The sequence below is a fragment of the Ascaphus truei genome, chromosome 4 (genome assembly GCF_040206685.1).
Source record: "Ascaphus truei isolate aAscTru1 chromosome 4, aAscTru1.hap1, whole genome shotgun sequence".
Classification (NCBI taxonomy): Eukaryota; Metazoa; Chordata; class Amphibia; order Anura; family Ascaphidae; genus Ascaphus; species Ascaphus truei.
In genome coordinates this window covers 413,019,243-413,043,781 of record NC_134486.1, presented here as the reverse complement: position 1 = coordinate 413,043,781, position 24,539 = coordinate 413,019,243, and the positions used below count along the sequence as shown (strand labels likewise).

General features: G+C 48.1%; 1 protein-coding gene across 7 annotated transcripts in view; it reads left to right on the top strand.

Moving 5' to 3' along the window:
• Window positions 1-24,539, top strand: part of ZFAND3 (zinc finger AN1-type containing 3) — a 275,619-nt gene that overhangs the window by 167,060 nt on the left and 84,020 nt on the right. For all 7 annotated transcript variants that reach the window (XM_075598780.1, XM_075598781.1, XM_075598776.1 and 4 more), the window contains one exon: window positions 21,362-21,427. In XM_075598780.1, coding sequence (XP_075454895.1) covers window positions 21,362-21,427 — 66 coding nt within the window. The remainder of the gene's footprint in view (window positions 1-21,361; window positions 21,428-24,539) is intronic.

Sequence of the window (24,539 nt, the reverse complement as noted above, 5' to 3'; positions counted from 1 at the left end):
ATATATTTATTATATATTTATATTACAAGAGTCCATTCATCACCATTTGTTTTCCACTCGGTGCTGCTGTCATTGGTAGACCCTTCTTCGTGGTGGGAAGCTCTGCATGAGTATGTCCCACTGTTTGCTAGTGATAGAAAGGAAGCTTGGAATATTTGTTACGCGGTATGGCTGGCCTCTGTTCTTAGCAGGCGTTATATCAGAATACATGATTTATATGGAGGTGCACGGTGTGTTTTACTGCAGGAACATGCAACTTAAAGCCCCTATCTTTACGCTCCATGATATTTTCAAACCTTCCTGTAGACCGTTTATAGCGGCCAGCCTGTGAGATTTATTCCCAGTCCCCGTCAGCCCCTTCCTCTAATGAAGCGCAGGCTGGCATCGTTTGTCAGAGATAATTGTATAACAGATGGAGCCTGCTGTATTGATGGATAATGGAGTCTGTGCACAAAATTCATTCTGCCGGGAACACCGTTGATGCTGTCTTAATCAGCACTAGTTTTAACCTATTCAATGCTGAACACATTTGCAATGTGATGATGGATTGTGGTTATCTGATGCAGCATAAGAGACTTGTAAAGTCTTTAAAAATCCCATACATCTTCACCTGCACAGAACTGCACTTGTAATGCATTGCTGGGTATAACCATGCAGTTACACGAACACTCCCCCATATACCACTGCACGGCCAACTCACTGAACACAATGTTGCATGCTGCACGTTTTTGGTTTTATTTTACCCATTTAGGGCAGCGGTAGCCAACTCCAATCCTCAAAGACCACCAACAGGTCATGTGATCAGGATGTCCCTGCTTCAGCACAGGTGATTCTATCAGTGACTCAGTCCAAGACTGCACCACCTGTGCTGAAGCAGGGATATCCTGATAACCTTAGCTGTTGGTGGCCTTTATCAGGATAACCCTGCTTCAGCACAGGTGGTACAGACTTTGACTGAGCCACTGATTGAGCCACCTGTGCAGAAGCACGGATATGCGGAAAACCTGAGCTGTTGGAGGAGGAGGGGGGGGGGGGGGTTTCATGGGGATTGGAGTTGCCCGCCTCTGATTTAGGGGGAACTGCTCCTTTAACACTATCCTAAAATCTCTGAGTTAACCCCATCATTCCCAGGGGGTGCAATGCATTACAGACCCGGATTGCGTTTTGTAGTTACAGGAATATTTAGGAGATTCCACTGTGTATTTAGTTTTGCATTTCCGTCAGTCTGCTGTATAGCTGAAGGAGTTAACACAATTATATACTGTAGCAGCGTATAAAACCCCTACATATAAAACGTAGGTCAGTCACTTTAGGAACCTTTTTATTAGTGTATTTAATAGAGGTACTGGTTAAGCAGTAGTTTAGGAAATTAATTATGCGCTGGTGAGCACAGGGGCTTATAAATCTGTAGAAATATATCGGAGTTGCACAGAAAACCTACTTAAGCATTGCTGTGCTGTGAGTAAGGTGCCCGCGGGGGCCATAGCTTGCAATGAAGAGAATGGAGCAGTGTCGCTTGCATTGATCAGTAGTGAACACATTGGCTGTGTAGGACTGCCTATACAATTACTTATCGTCCTGGTAAGTTTTTCTCCAGGCTTCCAGGTAAGGGACTGAATCATTTCCCTTTGATCCCTTTGCTGTCAGAGGTACCTGCAGAGTATTGCATTAGGCGGGGGGGGGAGGAGGCAGGGCTGTGCAGGGCAGGGGGGAGGAGGCAGGGCCGTGCAGGGGGGAGGAGGCTGTGCAGGGCAGGGGGGAGGAGGCAGGGCTGTGCAGGACAGGGGGGAGGAGGCAGGGCTGTGCAGGGCAGGTGGGAGGAGGCAGGGCTGTGCAGGACAGGGGGAGGAGGCAGGGCTGTGCAGGGCAGAGGGGAGGAGGCAGGGCAGGGGGGAGGAGGCAGGGCAGGGGGGAGGAGGCAGGGCTGTGCAGGGGGGAGGAGGCAGTGTCGTGCGGGGGGGGGGGGGAGGCAGTGCCGTACAGTGGGGAGGAGGCAGTGCCGTACAGTGCAGGGTGGAGGAGGCAGGGCCGTGCAGGGGGGGGGGAGGCTGTGCAGGGGGGAGGAGGCTGGGCCGTGCGGTGCAGGGGGGAGGAGACAGGGCCGTGCAGTGCAGGGGGGAGGAGGCAGGGCCGTGCAGTGCAGGGGGGAGGAGGCAGGGCCGTGCAGTGCAGGGGGGAGGAGGCAGGGCCGTGCAGTGCAGGGGGGAGGAGGCCGGGCCGTGCAGTGCAAAGGGGAGGAGGCAGGGCCGTGCAGTGCAAAGGGGAGGAGGCAGGGCCGTGCAGTGCAGGGGGGAGGAGGCAGGGCCGTGCAGGGGGGAGGAGGCAGGGCCGTGCAGTGCAAAGGGGAGGAGGCAGGGCCGTGCAGTGCAAAGGGGAGGAGGCAGTGCCGTGCAGTGCAAAGGGGAGGAGGCAGTGCCGTGCAGTGCAAAGGGGAGGAGGCAGTGCCGTGCAGTGCAAAGGGGAGGAGGCAGTGCTGTGCAGTGCAAAGGGGAGGAGGCAGTGCCATGCAGTGCAAAGGGGAGGAGGCAGGGCAGGGCCGTGCAGTGGGGAGGAGGCAGTGCCGTGCGGTGCTGGAGAGAGGAGGCAGGGCCATGCAGTGCAGGGGGGGAGGAGGCAGGGCCATGCAGTGCAGGAGGTGGAGGCAGACCCGTGCAGGGGGGAGTAGGAAGGGCCATGCAGTGTAGGGGGTGGAGGCAGACCCGTGCAGGGGGGAGGAGGCAGACCCATGCAGTGCAGGGGGGAGGCAGACCCATGCAGTGCAGGGGGTGGAGGCAGACCCATGCAGTGGAGGGGGTGGAGGCAGACCCGTGCAGGGGGGAGGAGGAAGGGCCATGCAGTGCAGGGGGTGGAGGCAGGGCAGTGCAAAGGGGAGGAGGCAGGGCCGTGCAGTGCAAAGGGGAGGAGGCAGTGCCATGCAGTGCAAAGGGGAGGAGGCAGTGCCGTGCAGTGCAAAGGGGAGGAGGCAGTGCTGTGCAGTGCAAAGGGGAGGAGGCAGTGCCGTGCAGTGCAAAGGGGAGGAGGCAGTGCTGTGCAGTGCAAAGGGGAGGAGGCAGGGCCGTGCAGTGCAAAGGGGAGGAGGCAGTGCCATGCAGTGCAAAGGGGAGTAGGCAGGGCAGGGCCGTGCAGTGGGGAGGAGGCAGTGCCGTGCGGTGCTGGAGAGAGGAGGCAGGGCCATGCAGTGCAGGGGGTGGAGGCAGGGCAGTGCAAAGGGGAGGAGGCAGGGCCGTGCAGTGCAAAGGGGAGGAGGCAGTGCCATGCAGTGCAAAGGGGAGGAGGCAGTGCCGTGCAGTGCAAAGGGGAGGAGGCAGTGCTGTGCAGTGCAAAGGGGAGGAGGCAGTGCAGTGCAAAGGGGAGGAGGCAGTGCTGTGCAGTGCAAAGGGGAGGAGGCAGGGCCGTGCAGTGCAAAGGGGAGGAGGCAGTGCCATGCAGTGCAAAGGGGAGTAGGCAGGGCAGTGCCGTGCGGTGCTGGAGAGAGGAGGCAGGGCCATGCAGTGCAGGGGGGAGTAGGAAGGGCCATGCAGTGCAGGGGGTGGAGGCAGACCCGTGCAGGGGGGAGGAGGCAGACCCATGCAGTGCAGGGGGTGGAGGCAGACCCATGCAGTGGAGGGGGTGGAGGCAGACCCGTGCAGGGGGGAGGAGGAAGGGCCATGCAGTGCAGGGGGTGGAGGCAGACCCATGCAGTGCATGGGGGAGGTGGCAGGGCTGCTCAGTGCAGGGGGGGGGGGGGTAGACAGGGTTCAGGGCTAGACGGGGTGAGGATGGGGGGAGGCAACATGGTTGGTAGCCAAATGGTCTCTCGGAACCTGGTCCTGGAAGTCCAGCTCCATATACTGTGCACAAGCGTATACACACTTTAAACACACTGTTTAATAAAACATATATACTTTATACTTCTCTAAGTCTTCTGGTTAGAATACAATAAGAATCTTGCATTTTATTCCTACTAGCCATATTCCCCACACACTAGACCGGACTTTAAAACTCCTTGCAACCTTATATATGGTTGGAGCACCACCAGAACCCCTATACCAGGTTCTGGGTGACCTGGGCATTAACTGGGCATCCCCTCTTAAACTAGGGACCCGTTTACCGTTCCAGGGATACCAGACATCCCTATGCCCCATTTACCTTTCTGGTCTGTGCTGAAGCAGGGAATCCTAGTGGTGAGTCGCGCAAGCATTTTCAAGCGAAACCCGGCTACCTAGACACATTCTGACAAGACTTTCTCCGTAAACCCCCCCTTGAAACTCATAGCCCAGCAATCTCTGCTGCTGGCACACCTGGAAAGGTAAAAACACATCAATTCTTTATTGTCGCACATTTTTACAGAATGCATTAACAATCACTGGGCTCAAGAGCTGACACTCCCGAACCCCAATACATTTATCAAAAAGCATTGTTACAAGTAAACCATTCCTCCACTATCTGTGAAAACACAATCGTATAAAATGCTGCCAGAGGTACTGTACGTGTAACCCGCGATGCCACCTCCTCTGGCAGTAATGAGGGTATTTATTCATTTAAAAAATAATTGTACCAGGAACAAAATACATTGACTTACCTCTCGTTTTCAAGTATGTCCCGGGCCCACAGTAACGATGACAACATTATAAGCTGCGGTTACAAACATGCTTAAAGTGGGAAACAGACAAACTCTTGAAATAACTGTGACCGGAGGCAGATTTGGGAGACTGGTAAATTGTTCTAGCAGTGAGGTGAGCAGGGAGAGCGCCCGGATTCCATGTTAAACCATGGGACTAAAAGCAGGTTTCTGGGGGTGGATATAAGTAGATAAGCAGATTTCTCGGGTGGATATAAGTAGATAAGCAGGTTTCTGGGGGTGGATATAAGTAGATAAGCAGGTTTCTGGTGGTGGATATAAGTAGATAAGCAGGTTTCTGGTGGGGGATATAAGTAGATATGTGCTGTGTATAGTGAGGGTGAGAAGCCTACTCAGAAAATGGAGTAACTTGTCCAGAAAGTATTTGTAGGTGAGACAGGAAAGATGTATGTTGTGTCTGGACTCCAGGGATAGCCAACCTAGTCCAATTAAGATATCACAATGGTGGGTGTTGAAGTTACATAATCAGACAAAACGCATATTGAGTTGTAAAGAATGTCAAGTTTGCTAAAATAATAAGGGAATGTGCAGTGCTGTACCATACTCTATATCCCCATAGTCAATAATTGTCATTAGCATCTGCTGTGCGATGCGCTTTCTGACTAATGGGCTTAGGCAGGATTTATTTCTATAAAGTACACCCAGTTTGGAATAGATTTTGGATGTCAGTTTGTCAATATACAAACCAAATGCTAGGTCTAGCCACATACCCAAGTATTGATAGCTAGGAACTGAGGCAAGGTTAGTGTTGCAGATAGTACTAATCAGTAGCTCTTTCGTAAGAAGTTTTGGAAATGTAGCCGTAGTCCCAAGTACCATAGTTCATGTTTTGTCGATGTTTAAAAAAAAAAAAAAAATATGTGTTTTGAGTGATCCCGTTTTCAACCTTTGAAAAATTAAATTGCATAACATTTTCAAAGGCAGACAGGCTGGGACCGCATCCATCCAGGATAGTATCATTAGAATATACATGCAAAGGAGTGGTCTTACATACTGAGAAAAGGTTATTTATAGAGGCAGGAAGAGGTGAGATCCCCAGAAGAGAGACTTGGGAGACCCCACACTTAATATCCACGAGGTTAGAGTTGAAGCCGGAGACAGACACATGTTGGGATCTTGCTGTAAATAAGAGATGTCAGTTTAAAGCATGTTGTCCAACGCCAGAGCTTATTTGATATCGTAGTGTGGTAACCGTATCAAAAGCATTAGCAAAATCTGGGAATATTGCACCAGTCAACTGTCCATGTTCCATTCAACGCTGAATCGTTACTGTGGAGGGATTTGTGGCGATTTGGTTGAAAGCCAGATTGTAATTGACTAAGAAAATGTGACTTCTTCTAAAAGATGCTTCGTTGGGAATGAACGCATTTTCCATGACTTTGGATAGTATAGGAAGAATAGAGACAGGTCTGTAGTTGGAGACAATGTTTTCGACACAACTTATGAAGACCGGGATAACACTAGTGGTTTTCCACACCTTAGGAATTTGACCAGAAGACAAAATAGGGTTGATTTATGGAAGCAATTTTTTTTTTGCAATGCCGAGGTAACTAAGACATAGTAACATAGATTGCAATTGGTCCGTCCCACATTGGTTGTTTTAGCTTTAGTGTAAGGAGCTTGTGTATAGTCTCCTCTTCAGACACTGGGACACATTGAAATTCATGAGCACAGTGAGCGGGGTGTGGGGGGGGGGGGAGCTAATATAGGAGTTTATAGCCATTTCTATGTATTGTAAATACCCATATTGTGCCAACACAAATAAAATAACTTTGATTTAACAAAGGAAATGTGTTGGGGTCAACTTGCACCTTGAGTTCTGTGTTGATTACGGATTTTAGCTATTTATTAATGGGAAGATAGCCCTAAGATTAAAAGATTAATAGCCCTCGCAGTTCTGCCATTTGTAACTGGCATGGAAAATGATATGATACTTAATTAAACCTATATAGCGTTCACACCCCACCACAACTCTCTCTATTGTGACTAAATGGTTTCTGAATACCAGTGTATAATAACGTTTTAACTCCTATTTGGAGAAATCTATATCAGTTACACATTTTATAGGCAGTTATATTTTGCACTTCGTAAAACAGACATCAAATGAAAAACCTTCAGCTGCATTTATATTTCTAATTATGAACAGGTTTTTATTAGAAAGCTCATTTATTGGTACTTCTGGAAAATACATTTCTGTAGACCAACAGTGGTTTGATTAAAAAGGCTATTTTCATATTTATTTAAAGTGGTAATACATCCAGGAAAAGTTATTTCTTTCTTTTAACTGTATATAACAAAAGACAGGGGAGCCAATGCTACATCCAATTGACAAAACATATATAGTAATAAGTATAACGTTAAATACTTCAATAATAATATTTTCTTGGTTATTTAGTTAAACCCTTTGGCCAAAGCGTCATAAGCCTGCATACAAACGTCACGGCATGACCAAATTTGCAGGTCCTACACTACACTGTGAACCTTCCCTTTTACCTCTGTATGTGTGTTAATTCAATTTCTTTTAACTGTTCCTGAACTGGGGAGTTCCTTGGAGCTTAACAAAAAAAAGAAAAATATATCAACAATAGCCAGTCACCCAATAGGAAGCCATGACATCATCACATCAAGATGACGACGTGTCTTTGTATTGGACGTAAGTGCGAGGCTGACAACAGTGACCATATTGTTTTGTTGTACAAGTATTTCTGTCTGTCAGAAATAAAATGAAATATTGCAGAGGATTCCCAGAGCTCGGAATACCACAGTGCAATTCAAGGGAAGACTCCAGTTTGAAGCGTGCGTGCGTGTGTATATATTGCAAAAAGGTCCAAACACTTAGAATTTTTCATAAAAAATATTTTATTCAGTGTCCAAGAGATATAGTTCCAAGGACATTTTTGTAATTTGCATCAGAGAATCTGTCCGTGACACCTTGGTCTAAAACTACAGTAATAGGAGTGCCTTACCATAGATTTGTGTGTATGTATGTGTGTATGTATATATGTATATATAGATGTAGCCCTGGTAAGAAATAGGGCTATATATCTATCCTCCTACTGGTGTAAGTCCTGCTAAGGGCAGGCGGCCAGTAGTTATCATGGGTTTCCCCCGCTTCAAGCCTTGCCTTGATTGGTGGAGGTAGGCCCCCTCACTCTGTGTGGAAGGCATGAGACACAGGGGAGGTGCCTGCTGACATCATGAGGGGTGGGGCTGTCTAAATTTAGTTGCATGATCCTGTCAGAGGCAGTTAATGTTGGAGTGCCTGACTGGACAGTCAGGATTAGAGTGAGCCCTGTTTATAGGAGTGAGAGGAGCGAGGCCTGCCCTGGGATCAGAGGCAAGAGAATGCAGGCTTACATTTGGAGGAGAAGCACCGGCCAGACTTAGTAGAGCTGATAGCACTATAGTGTGGTGGACCAATGCCCCTCACCCTGCGCAGGGGGTGAGGGGGGAAAGCTAGCCTAACCTTGAGGTCTACACCTTTGGGTGGGTGTCGGGAGTATTGGAGCTCCATACAGCCCATCCTGAAGGGGTACAGCCTGGAGGAAAAGGAGAGGAGGAGGATCCCCTGTACATTGCTGCTGCTGCTGCTATTGTGAGCTGTGTACAATAAAGAGACATTGCTGCTTTTATAAAGAGACTTGTGTGAGACTGAAATCTCTCGCCCTGAGACCAGGGCTTCTCTGGGAGGATTTCACCCTACCCCTATAGGGCTCGCCAGAGATGGAGGCGCTGCACCGTTGCTAAGATGGAGGCATTAACCCCAGAAGCCTGTCCCTGTTGTCCCCTATACCATCGCGGGAGACTCGGGCCCTCCTGTTACCAGCAGGTATGCACCACCCACAGACATGTAGCCAGTCCTCATTACACCCTGGGGGTCCGATCTGTGACCGGGGGGGGGGAAGATGGGTTACATAGATATAGATATATATCTATCTCACATCTCACTCAATAATCTTTGGTATGTTTTGGCGTGTGCCTGAAAAATGAATTATTGGTCAATACATCACCCAGATCTGTAACCGAGAGACCAGAAATGGAAAAATGCAGCACCACAGGTAAATAACTCAAATCAGTTTGTTGGTGGATTCATACAGAGAGTTAACGTTTCGCTCCTGACGGGGACCTTCGTCAGGGCAAACTGATGTGGGAAGGAAATACAGAGCATAAAAAGGCAACCTGACCCGGAAGTGAAAACGCCACCCGTGTATAATATTGTGGAACTGGAGAAAAAGTCGCCAAAGGTACCTCTTGTCAGTGTGCACACTTAAATTGGTGTATAATGGGGAACAGTTGCACAGAACCCTTCTTTTCCGAATAACAAGAGGTACCTTTAGAGACTCTTTCTCCAGTTCCACAGTATTGTTCTACCTTTTTTCCTCTGTGTAGCACCTCAACACCGTCCTAGAGTGGCCAACCCCCTCCCCCCCCCCCAATTAGACCACCCGTGTATTCCGGTAACACCCCACCCCGGTCCCTATCATGCTAGGAGACGAGGGAGTGTATCCCGGATCAACATACTTCCAAAGTATAAAAAAATAATCAAGCAGCGTGGATTAGAAATCCCGTAACTTTACAATAATGTTATAGGGCCAACAAATGGAATGAAGTGTGTGCTGCATGTGTACAGTGTGTACAGTGTGACACAATACACCAACAAACACAACTTTCATCAAAACTAAACATAGGAACAGTTTCCTTTGGTAATTTAGAAGTCACAAAACGGTTGTTTTTAAGTGATAAAGAACCATCCTTAGCCTCTGTGCTACCTGAGTGGCCAGTAACACAATGCTTCCCACACCTGATCATACGGGCGATGGTGGTCTTGTTCTAGCCCAGGTTACAGGAAACTGGAGCTGTACATAAACACAGTAACCAGCACACTGTCATTGCCTGCGCCGGGGGGACCACCAATTACTCGGGGGTCCCGGGATTTCAGGGGGTGTATACGTCAGGCAAAAGTACTTGTCCGGAGGGGACAATGTGGCCTTCTGTGGTCAGCATTTCTCCAGCGGAATGGGACATTTCGGCGCGGCCATCTGACTACAGGGTACAGCTAGCCACTAAGTAGCTAGAGGCGGGATTACAAAGGTAAATGGCTAGATGCGGTATTACCAAGGTAAGTGGCTAGAGGCGGGATTACCAAGGTAAGTGGCTAGAGGCGGGATTACGAAGGTAAGTGGCTAGAGGCGGGATTACCAAGGTAAGTGGCTAGAGGCGGGATTACGAAGGTAAGTGGCTAGAGGCGGTATTACCAAGGTAAGTGGCAAGAGACGGGATTACAACGGTAAATGGCTAGAGGCGGTATTACCAAGGTAAGTGGCAAGAGACGGGATTACAACGGTAAATGGCTAGAGGCGGGATTACGATGGTAAATGGCTAGAGGCGGGATTACCAAATTAAGTGGTTAGAGGAATTAGTGTTCATATTTGGGATTAATTTTAGGGGTTTAGGATACAGGGTTAAGGTAAGGGGTTAACGGGTTAGAGTACAGAGTTTAGGTTTTTTATGGTTAGGGGTCCGATTTAGCGGTAAAGGGTTAAGATTATACTCTGACCTTCGTGGTGAAACGGCCGGCGGATACCTGTACCCTGCGGCTGATCGTCATGGTGATATGACCGCGCCGAAACGTCCTAGACTACTTGTCCAACCGCCTATATAAAAGATGGCGTGCCTTTCTATACTGGTGGCCTTAGCGGCCGGTTTGGAGAATAGATCTTACATTTTGGGGAGCCTGCGCTGAGCTTGAGAAGGGGTGCTGCAAAAGCAGAACAGGGTGCATTGCTGCTGCGAAACCCTCGCCCGTGCCCCAGGGTGCCAGGAATCCGGCTGTGAAAGGGTTAATAAGACACATTTGGTGCAGGAAAAGTAAATCATTAACGTACTGGCGATGATGATGTTGATAATAGAACAAGTTTGACAACCTGTTTTAAAAGGGGTAATGCATTGCTAATTAGCCCATGGTGCCTGTAGGCTGAAATTAATGAGCTACTGTTATGTAAATGTCATGTTAATTAAGAGAGTTTTGAAAGCCCTATAAATCTACAGACGGAGGCTGGTATTGGGTGAGCTCCCCTGTTTAATATCGTGCACAGAAATCTTTATGAAAGTCGCGGCCAACGCTGTTGATCATAGAACGGCCGCCACTTTCTAGCCGCCTGACAAGTCCGTTTTGATTCAGAGATCTCATTAGTGCTGAGGCTGCAGCAGCCCCGGGGGTATCTCCAGCAGCCCCGGGGATATCTCCAGCAGCCCCGGGGGTATCTCCAGCAGCCCCGGGGATATCTCCAGCAGCCCCGGGGGTATCCTCCAGCAGCCCCGGGGGTATCTCCAGCAGCCCCGGGGGTATCTCCAGCAGCCCCGGGGGTATCTCCAGCAGCCCCGGGGGTATCTCCAGCAGCCCCGGGGGTATCTCCAGCAGCCCCGGGGGTATCTCCAGCAGCCCCGGGGGTATCTCCAGCAGCCCCGGGGGTATCCTCCAGCAGCCCCGGGGGTATCCTCCAGCAGCCCCGGGGGTATCCTCCAGCGGCCCCGGGGGTATCCTCCAGCAGCCCCGGGGGTATCCTCCAGCAGCCCCGGGGGTATCTCCAGCAGCCCCGGGGGTATCCTCCAGCAGCCCCGGGGGTATCCTCCAGCAGCCCCGGTGGTCTCTCCAGCAGCCCCGGTGGTCTCTCCAGCAGCCCCAGGGGTATCCTCCAGCAGCCGCGGTGGTATCCTCCAGCAGCCGCGGTGGTATCCTCCAGCAGCCGCGGTGGTATCCTCCAGCAGCCCCGGTGGTCTCTCCAGCAGCCCCGGTGGTCTCTCCAGCAGCCCCGGTGGTATCCCCCAGCAGCCCCGGGGGTATCCTCCAGCAGCCCCGGGGGTATCTCCAGCAGCCCCGGGGGTATCCTCCAGCAGCCCCGGGGGTATCCTCCAGCAGCCCCGGGGATATCCTCCAGCAGCCCCGGGGGTCTCCTCCAGCAGCCCCGGGGGTCTCCTCCAGCAGCCCCGGGGGTATCCTCCAGCAGCCCCGGTGGTCTCTCCAGCAGCCCCGGTGGTCTCTCCAGCAGCCCCGGTGGTCTCTCCAGCAGCCCCGGTGGTATCCTCCAGCAGCCCCGGGGGTATCTCCAGCAGCCCCGGTGGTATCCTCCAGCAGCCCCGGTGGTATCCTCCAGCAGCCCCGGTGGTATCCTCCAGCAGCCCTGGTGGTCTCTCCAGCAGCCCTGGTGGTCTCTCCAGCTGCCCCGGTGGTCTCTCCAGCAGCCCCGGTGGTATCCTCCAGCAGCCCCGGTGGTCTATCCAGTTGCCCCGGTGGTATCCTCCAGCAGCCCCGGTGGTATCCTCCAGCAGCCCCGGTGGTCTCTCCAGCAGCCCCGGTGGTATCCTCCAGCAGCCCCGGTGGTATCCTCCAGCAGCCCCGGTGGTATCCTCCAGCAGCCCCGGTGGTCTCTCCAGCAGCCCCGGTGGTCTCTCCAGCAGCCCCGGTGGTATCCTCCAGCAGCCCCGGTGGTCTATCCAGTTGCCCCGGTGGTATCCTCCAGCAGCCCCGGTGGTATCCTCCAGCAGCCCCGGTGGTATCCTCCAGCAGCCCCGGTGGTATCCTCCAGCAGCCCCGGTGGTATCCTCCAGCAGCCCCGGTGGTCTCTCCAGCTGCCCCGGTGGTCTCTCCAGCCCAGAACGAGCCCCATGGCAGAACCTGGTGTTTGTTGACCTTGTGAGGTCCCATTTCCTGGGTCCTTCACCCGTTTGCTGTCAGATCGTCCGTTGGAGATGGAGGGCGATGTACTCCCCAAGCGGCAAAATACTCCACCCTGGTCTCTCTTCTTTCTTCTTCTTTGTCAGGAAACAGAACCATAGAGACTGGCAAGGCCTGATGTGAGAATAAATGCAGATTATTCAGCAAAGTGTTGTAGTTCTACAGACCGTTTAAGCCCCTTCACGAGAGGCGGATCCCGCCAGTTATGACGTGTCATTGCACAGGGCGTTTTGCATGATTCTTCTGGGCTGTATATGCAGTATTACATGGGAGGCCAACTCCAGTCCTCAAGGGCCACCAACAGGTCCGGTTTTAAGGATATCCCTGCTTCAGCACAGGTGGCTCAATCAGTGGCTCAGTCTTTGACTGAGCCACCTGTGCTGCTGCAGGGACCGATTGAGCCACCTGTGCTGAAGCAGGGATATTCTGAAAACCTGACCTGTTGGTGGCCCTTGAGGACTGGAGTTGGCCTCCCCTGCAGTAGTACTTGCTCACTGTCCTTATTAGGGGGTAATTTTATTTTGGCCAGCGCAGCCGTGCGATCCTTTTTCTGACACCAATCCCTGTTGAAGTACACTGGGAATTGAAGCCGCTAACGGCGCGGTTGGTCGCTCCGGCGGCGGATATAGAATAAGGCCGTTTGTGCAGCCTGACTCACCACCCTGTATTAAAACAAAGGGGAATCTATAGCACATCTCTTCTGTCTTTAATTTGTTTCATAATCAAAGAGGCGCTTTTCAATGTTAGGCCTTTAACTCTGAGAAAATACATCTTCATAGCATTCTCTCCCGTCTCAACTACTGTAACCTCCTGCTGTCCGGCCTTCCCGCCTCAAAAAAAAGAATCCATTTACTTTCTCCTAAATCTCTTGGCGTCTCCTCTGCTGAATTCACTCTCCTGGTTTCCTATTAAATCCGGTATTACTTTCAAAATTCTCCTCACTTGTAAGGCTATACACTCCCCTCCTTACATCTCAGCCCTAATCTCTCACTATGCCCTCCTCTGCCCCTCCTTACATCTCAGCCCTAATCTCTCACTATGCCCTCCTCTGCCCCTCCTTACATCTCAGCCCTAATCTCTCACTATGCCCTCCTCTGCCCCTCCTTACATCTTAGCCCTAATCTCTCACTATGCCCTCCTCTACCCCTCTACACTATCTGGTGAGATCGTTCCTTTATTCCCTACATCTGCCCTGCCTGTCATCTTTCAGCAACCTTTTCAATACGGAGTTTATCTTTCAGCCCACTACTGATAATATACACGGCTTTTTGAAGTGAAACTTCCTTAGTGGCACCTCATTCGTGATGGGGCAAAAAAGAATTGTGGAGACAGAAATTAAACGGATGTGACGTCAGTGCTGGCAGTTGAGGCCGGGCTGTGTTCTGGCTCAGCCCGGCGCCAACACTGACATCACACCCGCTCCACAAATCAGATGCGGCGGCGATAGCCACCGGCGCCGCTCCTAATCACCCCCCCCCACCCCCCGAGCCCCACACCCCCTCCCCGAGCCCCACACCCCCCCCCCCCCCCCGAGCCCCACACCCCCCACAAACCGCGATAGCCGCCGCTCCTAACGGCCGCTGCCATGCCGCACAGCCTCTCTCCTCCCTACCTCCGCTTTCCTGCGTCCCGCTGACTGAGCGGGTCCGCAGCTCTGCCTGTCTGTGAGGGGGGGGGGGAGGAGAGTCTCAGGCAGAGCCGCCGCGGGTCCGCAGCTCTGCCTGTCTGTGAGGGGGGGGGGGGGGAGGAGGAGAGTCTCAGGCAGAGCCGCCGCGGATCCGCAGCTCTGCCTGTCTGTGAGGGGGGGGGGGGGGAGGAGAGTCTCAGGCAGAGCCGCCGCGGGTCCGCAGCTCTGCCTGTCTGTAAGGGGGTGTGAGGGGAGGAGGAGAGTCTCAGGCAGAGCCGCCGCGGGTCCGCAGCTCTGCCTGTCTGTAAGGGGGGGGGGGAGGAGGAGAGTCTCAGGCAGAGCCGCCGCGGATCCGCAGCTCTGCCTGTCTGTAAGGGGGTGTGAGGGGAGGAGGAGAGTCTCAGGCAGAGCTGCCGCGGGTCCGCAGCTCTGCCTGTCTGTAAGGGGGGGGGGAGGAGAGTCTCAGGCAGAGCCGCCGCGGGTCCGCAGCTCTGCCTGTCTGTGAGGGGGTGTGAGGGGAGGAGGAGAGTCTCAGGCAGAGCTTCCGCGGGTCCGCAGCTCTGCCTGTCTGTAAGGGGGGGGGGGAGGAGAGTCTCAGGCAGAGCCGCCGCGGGTCCGCAGCTCTGCCTGTCTGTGAGGGGGTGTGAGGGGAGGAGGAGAGACTCAGGCAGAGCCGCCGCGGATCCGCAGCTCTGCCTGTCTGTGAGGGGGGGGGGGGGAGGAGAGTCTCAGGCAGAGCCGCCGCGGGTCCGCAGCTCTGCCTGTCTGTAAGGGGGTGTGAGGGGAGGAGGAGAGACTCAGGCAGAGCCGCCGCGGATCCGCAGCTCTGCCTGTCTGTAAGGGGGTGTGAGGGGAGGAGGAGAGACTCAGGCAGAGCCGCCGCGGGTCCGCAGCTCTGCCTGTCTGTAAGGGGGTGTGAGGGGAGGAGGAGAGACTCAGGCAGAGCCGCCGCGGATCCGCAGCTCTGCCTGTCTGTGAGGGGGGGGGGGGGGGAGGAGAGTCTCAGGCAGAGCCGCCGCGGGTCCGCAGCTCTGCCTGCCTTTGAGGGGGGGGGCGAGTCAGGAGAGAGGGGGCAGGACACAGAAAGAGAGACACACATACAGTGACAGAAACACACACATACATATATATATATACACACACACACACACACACTGACTTGACACACATGCACACACACTGACACATACACACACACTGACTGACACACACACACACACACACACACTGACTGACACATACACACACTGACTGTGAATAGGTTAGGGGGATGTGTGAGGTGCAGGGGGGCTGCGCATACGTCACACGGTCACACGGTCACACGCACGCACACGGTCACACACACACGCACACGCACATGGTCACGCACAGTCACACGCACACACACACAGTCACACGCACACACACACACAGTCAGTCGCACACACACACACAGTCAGTCGCGCACACAGTCAGTCGCGCGCACACGCACTGTCACGTGCACCGTGCACTGTCACGCGCACACGCACTGTCACGTGCACAGTCACACACAGTCACACAGTAAGACGCACAGTCACGCAGTCACACGCACAGTCACACAGTCACACGCACAGTCACAGTCACACGCACCGTCACACGCACAGTCACACTGTCACGCACACACACACACACACACACGAGGAATTCACGCTTAGTGCAAATACAAGGGATGTGTACGCATGTTCTAAGTCAAATTTATTTGCGTTTTGTCAATGAAATTGTATTTTGATTTTTAATTAAAACATCACCAATACAAATACAATTTCTGTGACAAAAGTCAAAGAAGTTTCACTTACTATGCGCGTGCTCAGCACACACAGCTTTTTTTTTACTCTCCTCTATTTGCTATTCTATGCTACAAGTGATTCATCATCTGCAATACACTCCTCCACAATAGACTTTTTGGACATTTTATTTGGTATTTTACCAATTTATTTTTATCTTGGATTACCCCTCTAATTGTTTGTTATATATACATTTATTGTCTGTGTATTTTTAGTATTTATGTCCAGTAACCAAGCCTTTGTTGTTTTACAATAAATTTTCCCTATATTTTCAATTGCTATGTGGGATTGCGCTTTTTTTCTCTCTTTCGATATTCTTTGGATAGGCATATCCTAATTAGAGCTGCATCCTACAGGCACAATATACTTTTTCAATACTTGATTTGCATTATATCAATTAATTATTTTTGCACATTATTTTTAAATACAATTTCACCAATTGTGCAAGTCCTAGCGCTGATTTTACTTTTATATTTATTTACACATATATATATATATATATATATATATATATATATATATATATATATATATATATATATATATATATATATATATATATACACACACACACACACAAATCTATCACAGCTGTTGCTCGGTCACTCAGGTAGTGGCTCCTAGTGAGGGCCGCGTTACACTCTCGGTGGTTGCGTTACCTGTCTATGACTCTACCTGATCCTGCAGGCTGTGTTAAACAGAAGCTTTAATTTGTCTCCCTGTTTCAGACGCCGTCCAATTAGCAAAGCTGCAGCATAGCACGAGAGGCGGTTACGCGGGCGAGCCATTTATCTTAACCCGTCGTCCGCAGTCAAATCCGCGCTTCCCGGTTATGCAGTGAATACATTGAGGTGGCCCGTTGGCTTAACAAGATCTCCAGAGAGTGTGTGCGTGACGAGGGAACGATGGATGGGTTGGGAACGGGCCAGCATTGATTTGCAGATCAGCTTAAAAATACTGCTACAGAGAAGAGAAGTTTCCAGTGTGCAAATCTGCCCAGGTCCCCCGGTGGAGGATGGGTGGGGGAGGGGGGGGGGGGGGGGAGTTTGCCTTTACACTCATTTTGCAATTGTTTCTGCCCAGATGCACCGTCCTCCTGTCCTTGCAGTTATGTGATAGCAGATAGCGTTGAATCCTGCTGCTTTATTGTGTCAAGGAATATAATAATCAGTCACACAAACTATTTGTATGGTGTTTGAATTTTCTTTTCTTTAGAATAAATGCATGTGTCTATTATTGCAGGGGTGGGCAACTCCAGTCCTCAAGGCCCATCAACAGGTCAGGTTTTCAGCATATCCCAGCTGCAGCACAGGTGGCTCAGTTGAAGATTAAGCCACTGATTGAGCCACCTGTGATGTAGCAGGGATATCCTGAAAACCTGACCTGTTGGGCGGGGGTGGTGGGGAGGCTTGAGGACTGGAGTTGAGCCCCCTGTTCTAGAAAATACAGGTGACCTGTCCATGGTAAATATTTGGTGTTATTTTCCGGTGATGACCTTGCAAACAGATAAAGGGGAAAGGCGATACGCAAGAATTTCACAGCAGAATGTGCAAACGCAAAGATTCGTCTTTTACAGGATGAAAATATGTCACGTTTTCACTTTTTGGGTAATTGGCTGTAGCTGAGTTTGTTACACCTATCTATTGACATATTTTCAATAACAATGCTTCTATAAATAACGGTCTACTTCTCAATATCACATTGTGTGTGTGTGTGTGTGTGTGTGTGTGTGTGTGTGTGTGTGTGTGTGTGTGTGTGTGTGTGTGTGTGTATATATATATATATGTGTATGTGTGTATGTATATATATGTGTGTGTGTGTGTGTGTGTGTGTGTGTGTGTGTGTGTGTGTGTGTGTGTGTGTGTGTGTGTGTGTGTGTGTGTGTGTGTATGTGCGTGTGCGTGTATGTGTTGTGTATATATATATATGTGTGTGTGTGTGTGTGTGTGTGTGTGTGTGTGTGTGTGTTGTATATAGGGAATTCAATGAGGGTTCATTGTTTACATTGCTTAATCGTGTAAGAATGGAAATGAACCATAGATAATACGATCCGTACCTCCCCCGTTACCCCTCACGTAATGTATTCATGGGCTCTTCTTTCGTCGGTTTTACGTAGCTATGAGTATCCCTGTCCAATGGACCGTCTCCTGCCCCCAATAGTTGAACCCCGTGTCACCAAGGGGGAGGTGGGTAGTGTATCTTGGGTATATAACTTTAGGTGCCATATCGGTTGTTAGATTTATACATGCAGTAGATCTAGCAACCATTTAGCAAGGGATTTTTTCATCTCTTTTTCTATATAAATGTATAAATCAAGGGCCACCAACAGGTCAGGTTTTAAGGATATCCCTGCTTCAGCACAGGGGGTGCAGTCAAAATGACTGAGCCACTGATTGAGCTACCCGTGCTGAAGCAGGGATATCCCTAATACCTAGCCTGTTGGTGGCCCTTTTGGAGTTGCCCACCCCTGTTATAAATGATGAATAACTTTTAAGCATGGCATGTGTGTCACAATAAATCATAATTTCTAAAGGGATATGAACGGAGGTGACCACTAAATTCTACTCTTCTGGTGGAAAATGTTGTGGTCTTGAAACCTCCATGTTCCAAAGGGAATGTACCGGAAAAAGAGCGACCACATGAAATGCAAGGGCCTCCCCAGGACCAATACAGCTACAGCAATACATCACGAGTCAGAATCAGGTGAGGGGGCTGGTGTATTTCAGGTAAGTTCCTCTGTAGGGGTGGCCCGGCAAATCTCCTCAGCATGAGCATTAATAATGAATGATGTCAATCTCCCAGCTAGAAACAAACTCCTCACTCCTCCCGGTGCCTCGTTAGGCAATTTGCATTCCACGTCTGGCTCTCTGCTCATTCCAAGAACATAATCCTCCCGTCCACATGTTGAGAGAGCTGCATCTATTATCGGATCAGATCGTTTGTACCGGTGTATTCCCCATGCTGGATCTATTCCTCTCACCATCTGCACAAACGCAAGTCGGCGATTTCATCTCGTTGTGACGATGTGAAGTGACTGCACGTGGCGGATAGATCGCTCCCTGTCAATGCTTTTACTTACAGCGAGGGTGGAAACAGCTTTAACCCATTCAATGCCCGCGGTTTAGGAACTGTTAAAAGCTGTAAAAGATCCATTCTTGGCATCTTTTTTTTTTTTTATAGAGCAAAGTACACATGGTCTGTACTTTCTTTCACCCTTTTGTTATACTTTGTTGTGAAATTCTGAAGAAACGTAGTGTTTGTCTATGTAAAAGCAGTTACCTATAGGTTGTGATTTCCCAAAGGTATTCTTTGTGATACAGTCCTGTTCAGTGGAGTTGCGTACGGCACACCCGTGACCTGTATATGGGACAAAGGTTAATACTCAGCTATTTCAGTTTCTGCATAGGTCCCTCAAATGTGTAATATCTCCCCTCACTGTCCCAATATACCATCTGTCACGGACAGCACACTTGTGAGCACGTGACTCAGATATGCAACCAGGGTTACTACCCACGGCTACTCTATCCAACTCACCTATCTCCTGCACAATGAGTTAATATTTACCCTTTACTTGGTTGCAATCATATCTATCCTCTGCCACCACCCTAGGTAAAAGATATTAGAAAAACATACAGTGCTTCTGGTCTCTGTTTATTAACAAAGAAAATTATGCACTTAACACACACACATCTGTTGTAGCAAAATGTGTCCGAAAATGTAAATACTCTCTCCAGAGCGTAAAAACAGTTAATTCAGCGCCCAAAGCATCACTTACTAAAGATTGTTTTATATATATACCGTGCTTAGATAGCAGAAAACGATTATTACAAGAACATACAGTACAGTTACAATAAATGCAGAACAGTTTCTTAAAATAAAAGGATAAAACAAACACAAATCCCTATACAATACGTTATCATATGCCATAGGTCCTGTCCCAGAGAGGTCACGTGTCCAAAACACACCCCTTGTGAAATTCACATTTATAATGAAAAAGTAGGGCTTTTTATTCTAACTTTCCTTCATTGATAACACCATAAGCCACCCCTGCCTTAAATCAGCGACTGGGTTGACAGTTTTACGACTTAGAAGAAAGAAAAAACAACCGTTCTTAACGTTTAAAGTCTGACTAAATATATGGAAGAACCTCATAACTTAATTTCCCGAATACGCCATCTTGGCGGTTGCGTCTGTGCTCTCCACATGCACGCCTACATTTATTTTTACACCTTAACACTATTTTCACAGGAGAAAGTTATCTGTCTTTGACCCCCCCTTAATCATGAAGAGTGTGGCCTCATTTGATTCGTCTTATTGCAACAATGCCAAAATATGTACCTGTTATTATTCAGAATAGATGTCATCACATGATATCCACATGTTTAATAATCCTCCAACTAAGTGGTGACCTGTTTGCCACCTCTGTCTGTGATGCACATGGGATATTTAAATGTAATGATTTATTTGAGGCTGACAGCCCAGGAACTGGCTATCGTCCCCAGACTTCTAAACTACACACATTTCACATTTAGTGGGCCTCAGAGATAATTTCTAACCAACGTTAACCCCTGAAGTACCAGATTGATTAAAGTACTCTCCCCCACCATTTTTATTACAGCAGATATTGCAGAAAGTCTGTTTCCTTCAACCAAATCTGCATGTATTGTAAATGTGACAGGTCTTTTCATTGATAGTGTGTTATTTAATGAGCCTGTAACACTACACTAGACAAATAGTTGGTTATTTGTTTTAAATGCTGTTAATTCTTTCAAGTGACTCATATTTTAGGACCTGGATTTTTTTTTTTAGGACACCTACATCAATGAAGAACGGCCATTTAATTCTATCAATATCTATCGCAAACAGTATTGAGCCTTTACCTGCAGGTTTTCCGATTGACAACACACTTGTCTTATAAAATTTCAGTCATTATACAGGCGGTCCTCGTTTTACAACGAATGGCTTATCCAACGCTATGCAATGCATACCTATGTTCATTTTTACAACGCTAAAACGGCTTATCCAACGCTCTTACGACGCTTTGCAACGTTGTGTGTGTGTGTGTGTGTGTGTGTGTGTGTGTGTGTGTGTGTGTGTGTGTGTGTGTGTGTGTGTATGTGTATATATATATATATATATATATATTCACACATACACATAAACAACGTTGCAAAGCGTCGAAGAGCGTATATATATATTATACAATATAATATTATATAATATTATATTATACTATATAATATTATACTATATAATATATTATGTTATATTATATATATAATATAGTATATACACTATATAATTTGTGTGTGCTGCATATCTTATTGCCTGCGTAAAATATTTGGTGTATTTTAGTGTTAAAAATGCCTTCAGGAGCGGAACCTTTCATTTAAACAGTGTTCCTATGGGAAAATGTGTTTCGCTTTACGTTTCGCTAGCCAACGCCATTTTGAGTAACGCATTGTGTCGGATAACCGAGGACTGCCTGTATGTTGAGGTGTGCACCAGAACAGACCCGACTCGTTTCATTAATCTGTGTTGAAGTCCGATTCTTACGTCTGTTTCTCTGTTCCCAGGTGGACCTTGCACAGATACAGCTCACAACGCGCTAACCACGCCAACCAAAAGATCCTGCGACTCAGGTACGCCTTTAACGCAAACCATGTGCGCTGGTGAGGACTGAAGAGCTTTGCTAGGAGGGGTCAGATGTTAGATGTTCTTCAATGCAGGAGAGTTGAACGAATAACGATGCAGCTGAAACTAGAAAAATGTTGAGTTGCGCAAACTGGGAAAACACATAACCTACTGATCTCAATGTTTATAATCTAAGATATGTTTATAGTTTTCTGATTTAGTTCCAGAACTATGAAAATCCAGGTGCAAAATGATTTTTCTGCAGTTGATCAAGGTCTTAAAGATGTCTGTGAAAATAATGCAGCACAAATGAGACCGGTGTGGTGGACATTATGGGGTTACAAAGGAGGTCTTTGCAAACGTATCATTGTGGCTATATTACGAAGCCCCAAAAAAACAAGTGAGGCATCTATTATCTGCAAACTAGGAAACTGTGCAAGGGTTTTAGTTGTCTGTGGATTAAAATGCGAAAAAAGATTTATATCCCGCAGGTTTTTATCCAGTAAGTGGACCATTAATATTCCCTTTCCTTGGCCATTGTTGCTAGTTTAATATGCGTCCTTTCTTATTATTTTATTTTATAGCCGCAGTATGTGGTAGGCTGTTGGAATGATTTACCTGAGATTAACAGTGACAGGCGGCTTTCTATATCAGACTTTCCTTAGAATTTCTCCGCCCCCCCCCCCCCCCCGCGCAACAAAACAAAATACCTTCTTCATAAAGATTTCCTTTCATTCAGATGTTTGTTTTTCAAAGCATTATATGGCTGTAATGTGCTGAATGTTACATTTCTTAAGGAGCAATTCTGTTTTTACTTTCGAATAGACTTGGTCACAAAGTAATATAGATTTACATAAGACTAAACTAGGACATTTATTTGAAGCAACACTGTATTGTTATATGCATGGGACCTTGTGTGATTAGTTTGGGGTAAAAGCGCAAAGTTGTCACCAACTTTGATTAGTTTCCATGGTGCCTCAGTAAATTGTGCGTTAAACATTGTGGCAGAGTTAATGCGATTATCGTGCGATAATCGTGCGATAATCGGTACAATAATATTTGTTACATCTGTAGGGGAGGAGACTCTCCTAAAAAATGGAATGTGCGATACTGTACTTCAATGAAAGAGAATAGGACTCACTTGCAAAATAGCCTCCACACAGCAACCATTTTGAAGCCATTGAATCCCAGGACATACTTGAAAACGAGAGGTAACTCTCAATGTATTACTTCCTGGTAAAATATTTTATAAATAAATAAATAATTGTCAATTCCCTAAAATTCCAGGGTGAGTGGAAATAGTTCCTGAACCTGGTACAAATCCAGTACATTTAAAAGCAAAAGGATCTTCTTGACGAGCTCTATGCAACGAGACGGATTGCTGTGTCCAGGGCCATTGACATGGTGGAATGGTGCCGAGATACGTAGTGGGAGGCTATCAATGCTTTTCGTGCCACATTTCCTTTTGTAAAGCTAAATTATTTATTGCAATTTAAAAATATATAAATGGACGTTGCTATGGGCTCTGGCATCTTCCTTACATACAGAAACACCACCACAGGTAATGAGCACCTTCTACCTTCTAGCTATGTTCTTGTAAGCTGCTTTCGTTACCACCAGGAGTCTGTCATTTTCATTCTTGAATTGAGTTCAACATTATATTTATTCTCCCTGTTCGGTACCGACAATCACCCGCTCTGTGTGATCTTATTTCAAACTCGCATTGCCGATACTATAACTAAATCTAATTTCCGACTGGAGGTGGTAGTACCAGTGTTTCTTGTTTGCAAAGCGGTCTTTATGACAGAGCAGGAGTGGCCAATAAAGAGGCACATCTTTTTGACTAGCCAATGTCCTACTGCGCTCCTCTCACTTGATTCCCCTCCCCCTCCTCCTCTCTCACTCAATTTCCCCTCCACCTTCTTCCTCTCACTCAATTCCCCCATCTTCCTCTCACTCAATTCCCCCTCTCCCTCTTCCTCTCACTCAATTCCCACCGCTCATAGAATCTTACCTTGAGGGGCAGGGTGAGGCCTCCGGTCCCGGGGCCGAGAGGAGCGAGGGACCCATGGGTTGATGGTGCCGAACGGGTGCACCGGAGGAGGAAACTGGTGGAGCTAATGCCCCCCAGAGCGGCTGATCCCTGAGTGTCGTCATGCGGACAATTCGAAATGCTGTCGCGGGCCACAGGTTGGCCAACCCTGACATAGAGCATCACACGTTTTGTCTCCATGTTCTTAGAACCAGCAGGATAAAATGTAAGCGTGATGTAATTAAGCACTACATAAACATTGGAATATCCTATGCTATCTTATCCCATATTGGGTCCAATCTTATCGGCCAAACCAAGAGATACTTTTGGGAAGGCCCAGAATCTTAAGGATATTCTGTCTCCGAGCCAGTTGAGAAATGTCGAAGTAGGACCTTTGAGCCTTTGAACAAAGTTGGGATTCATGGGCAATTACAAATGCAATAGATGTAAAGTGTAAAATAAATGTGTAGTTATATGGTGACCAATTAATCTGCGACATCGCGTACAAAAATGATAAAAGTTAAAAGCTGTATTAATTCTAAGACCATTTGTTGTGTATCTGATACACTGTGAATGTGGACACATTAGGAAAACCAAGCAAAATGTGAAATTACCCATTTTGGAACATTTGAGAAGCATACAATATTCCTAAACTCTTTGAGAAAAATAAACCTTTGACTCATTTTCAATCGATACATCATTGTGACTAGTAAATTAAAATGTATAGGTATTGAGTCTCTTATCAAAAGACATGCGGATAGAAACCTAAAACAGTACAGGAGATACATGTTTCAAACTAGATTTGCAGATGGCTTTAATGATTACATTGAATTGACACCTTTTTTATATAGATCTGCCAGTTTTGTGTGTGTGTGTGTGTGTGTGTGTGTGTGTGTGTGTGTGTGTGTGTGTGTGTGTGTGTGTGTGTGTGTGTGTGTGTGTGTGTGTGTGTGTCTATTCGTTTTTGAATATATATATATATATATATATATATATATAAATATATTCAAATGTGTATATATATATATATATGTTTTAACATTGTTGATTAATATATGTTGTCTTTATTCTGCATTATGTCTTAATGC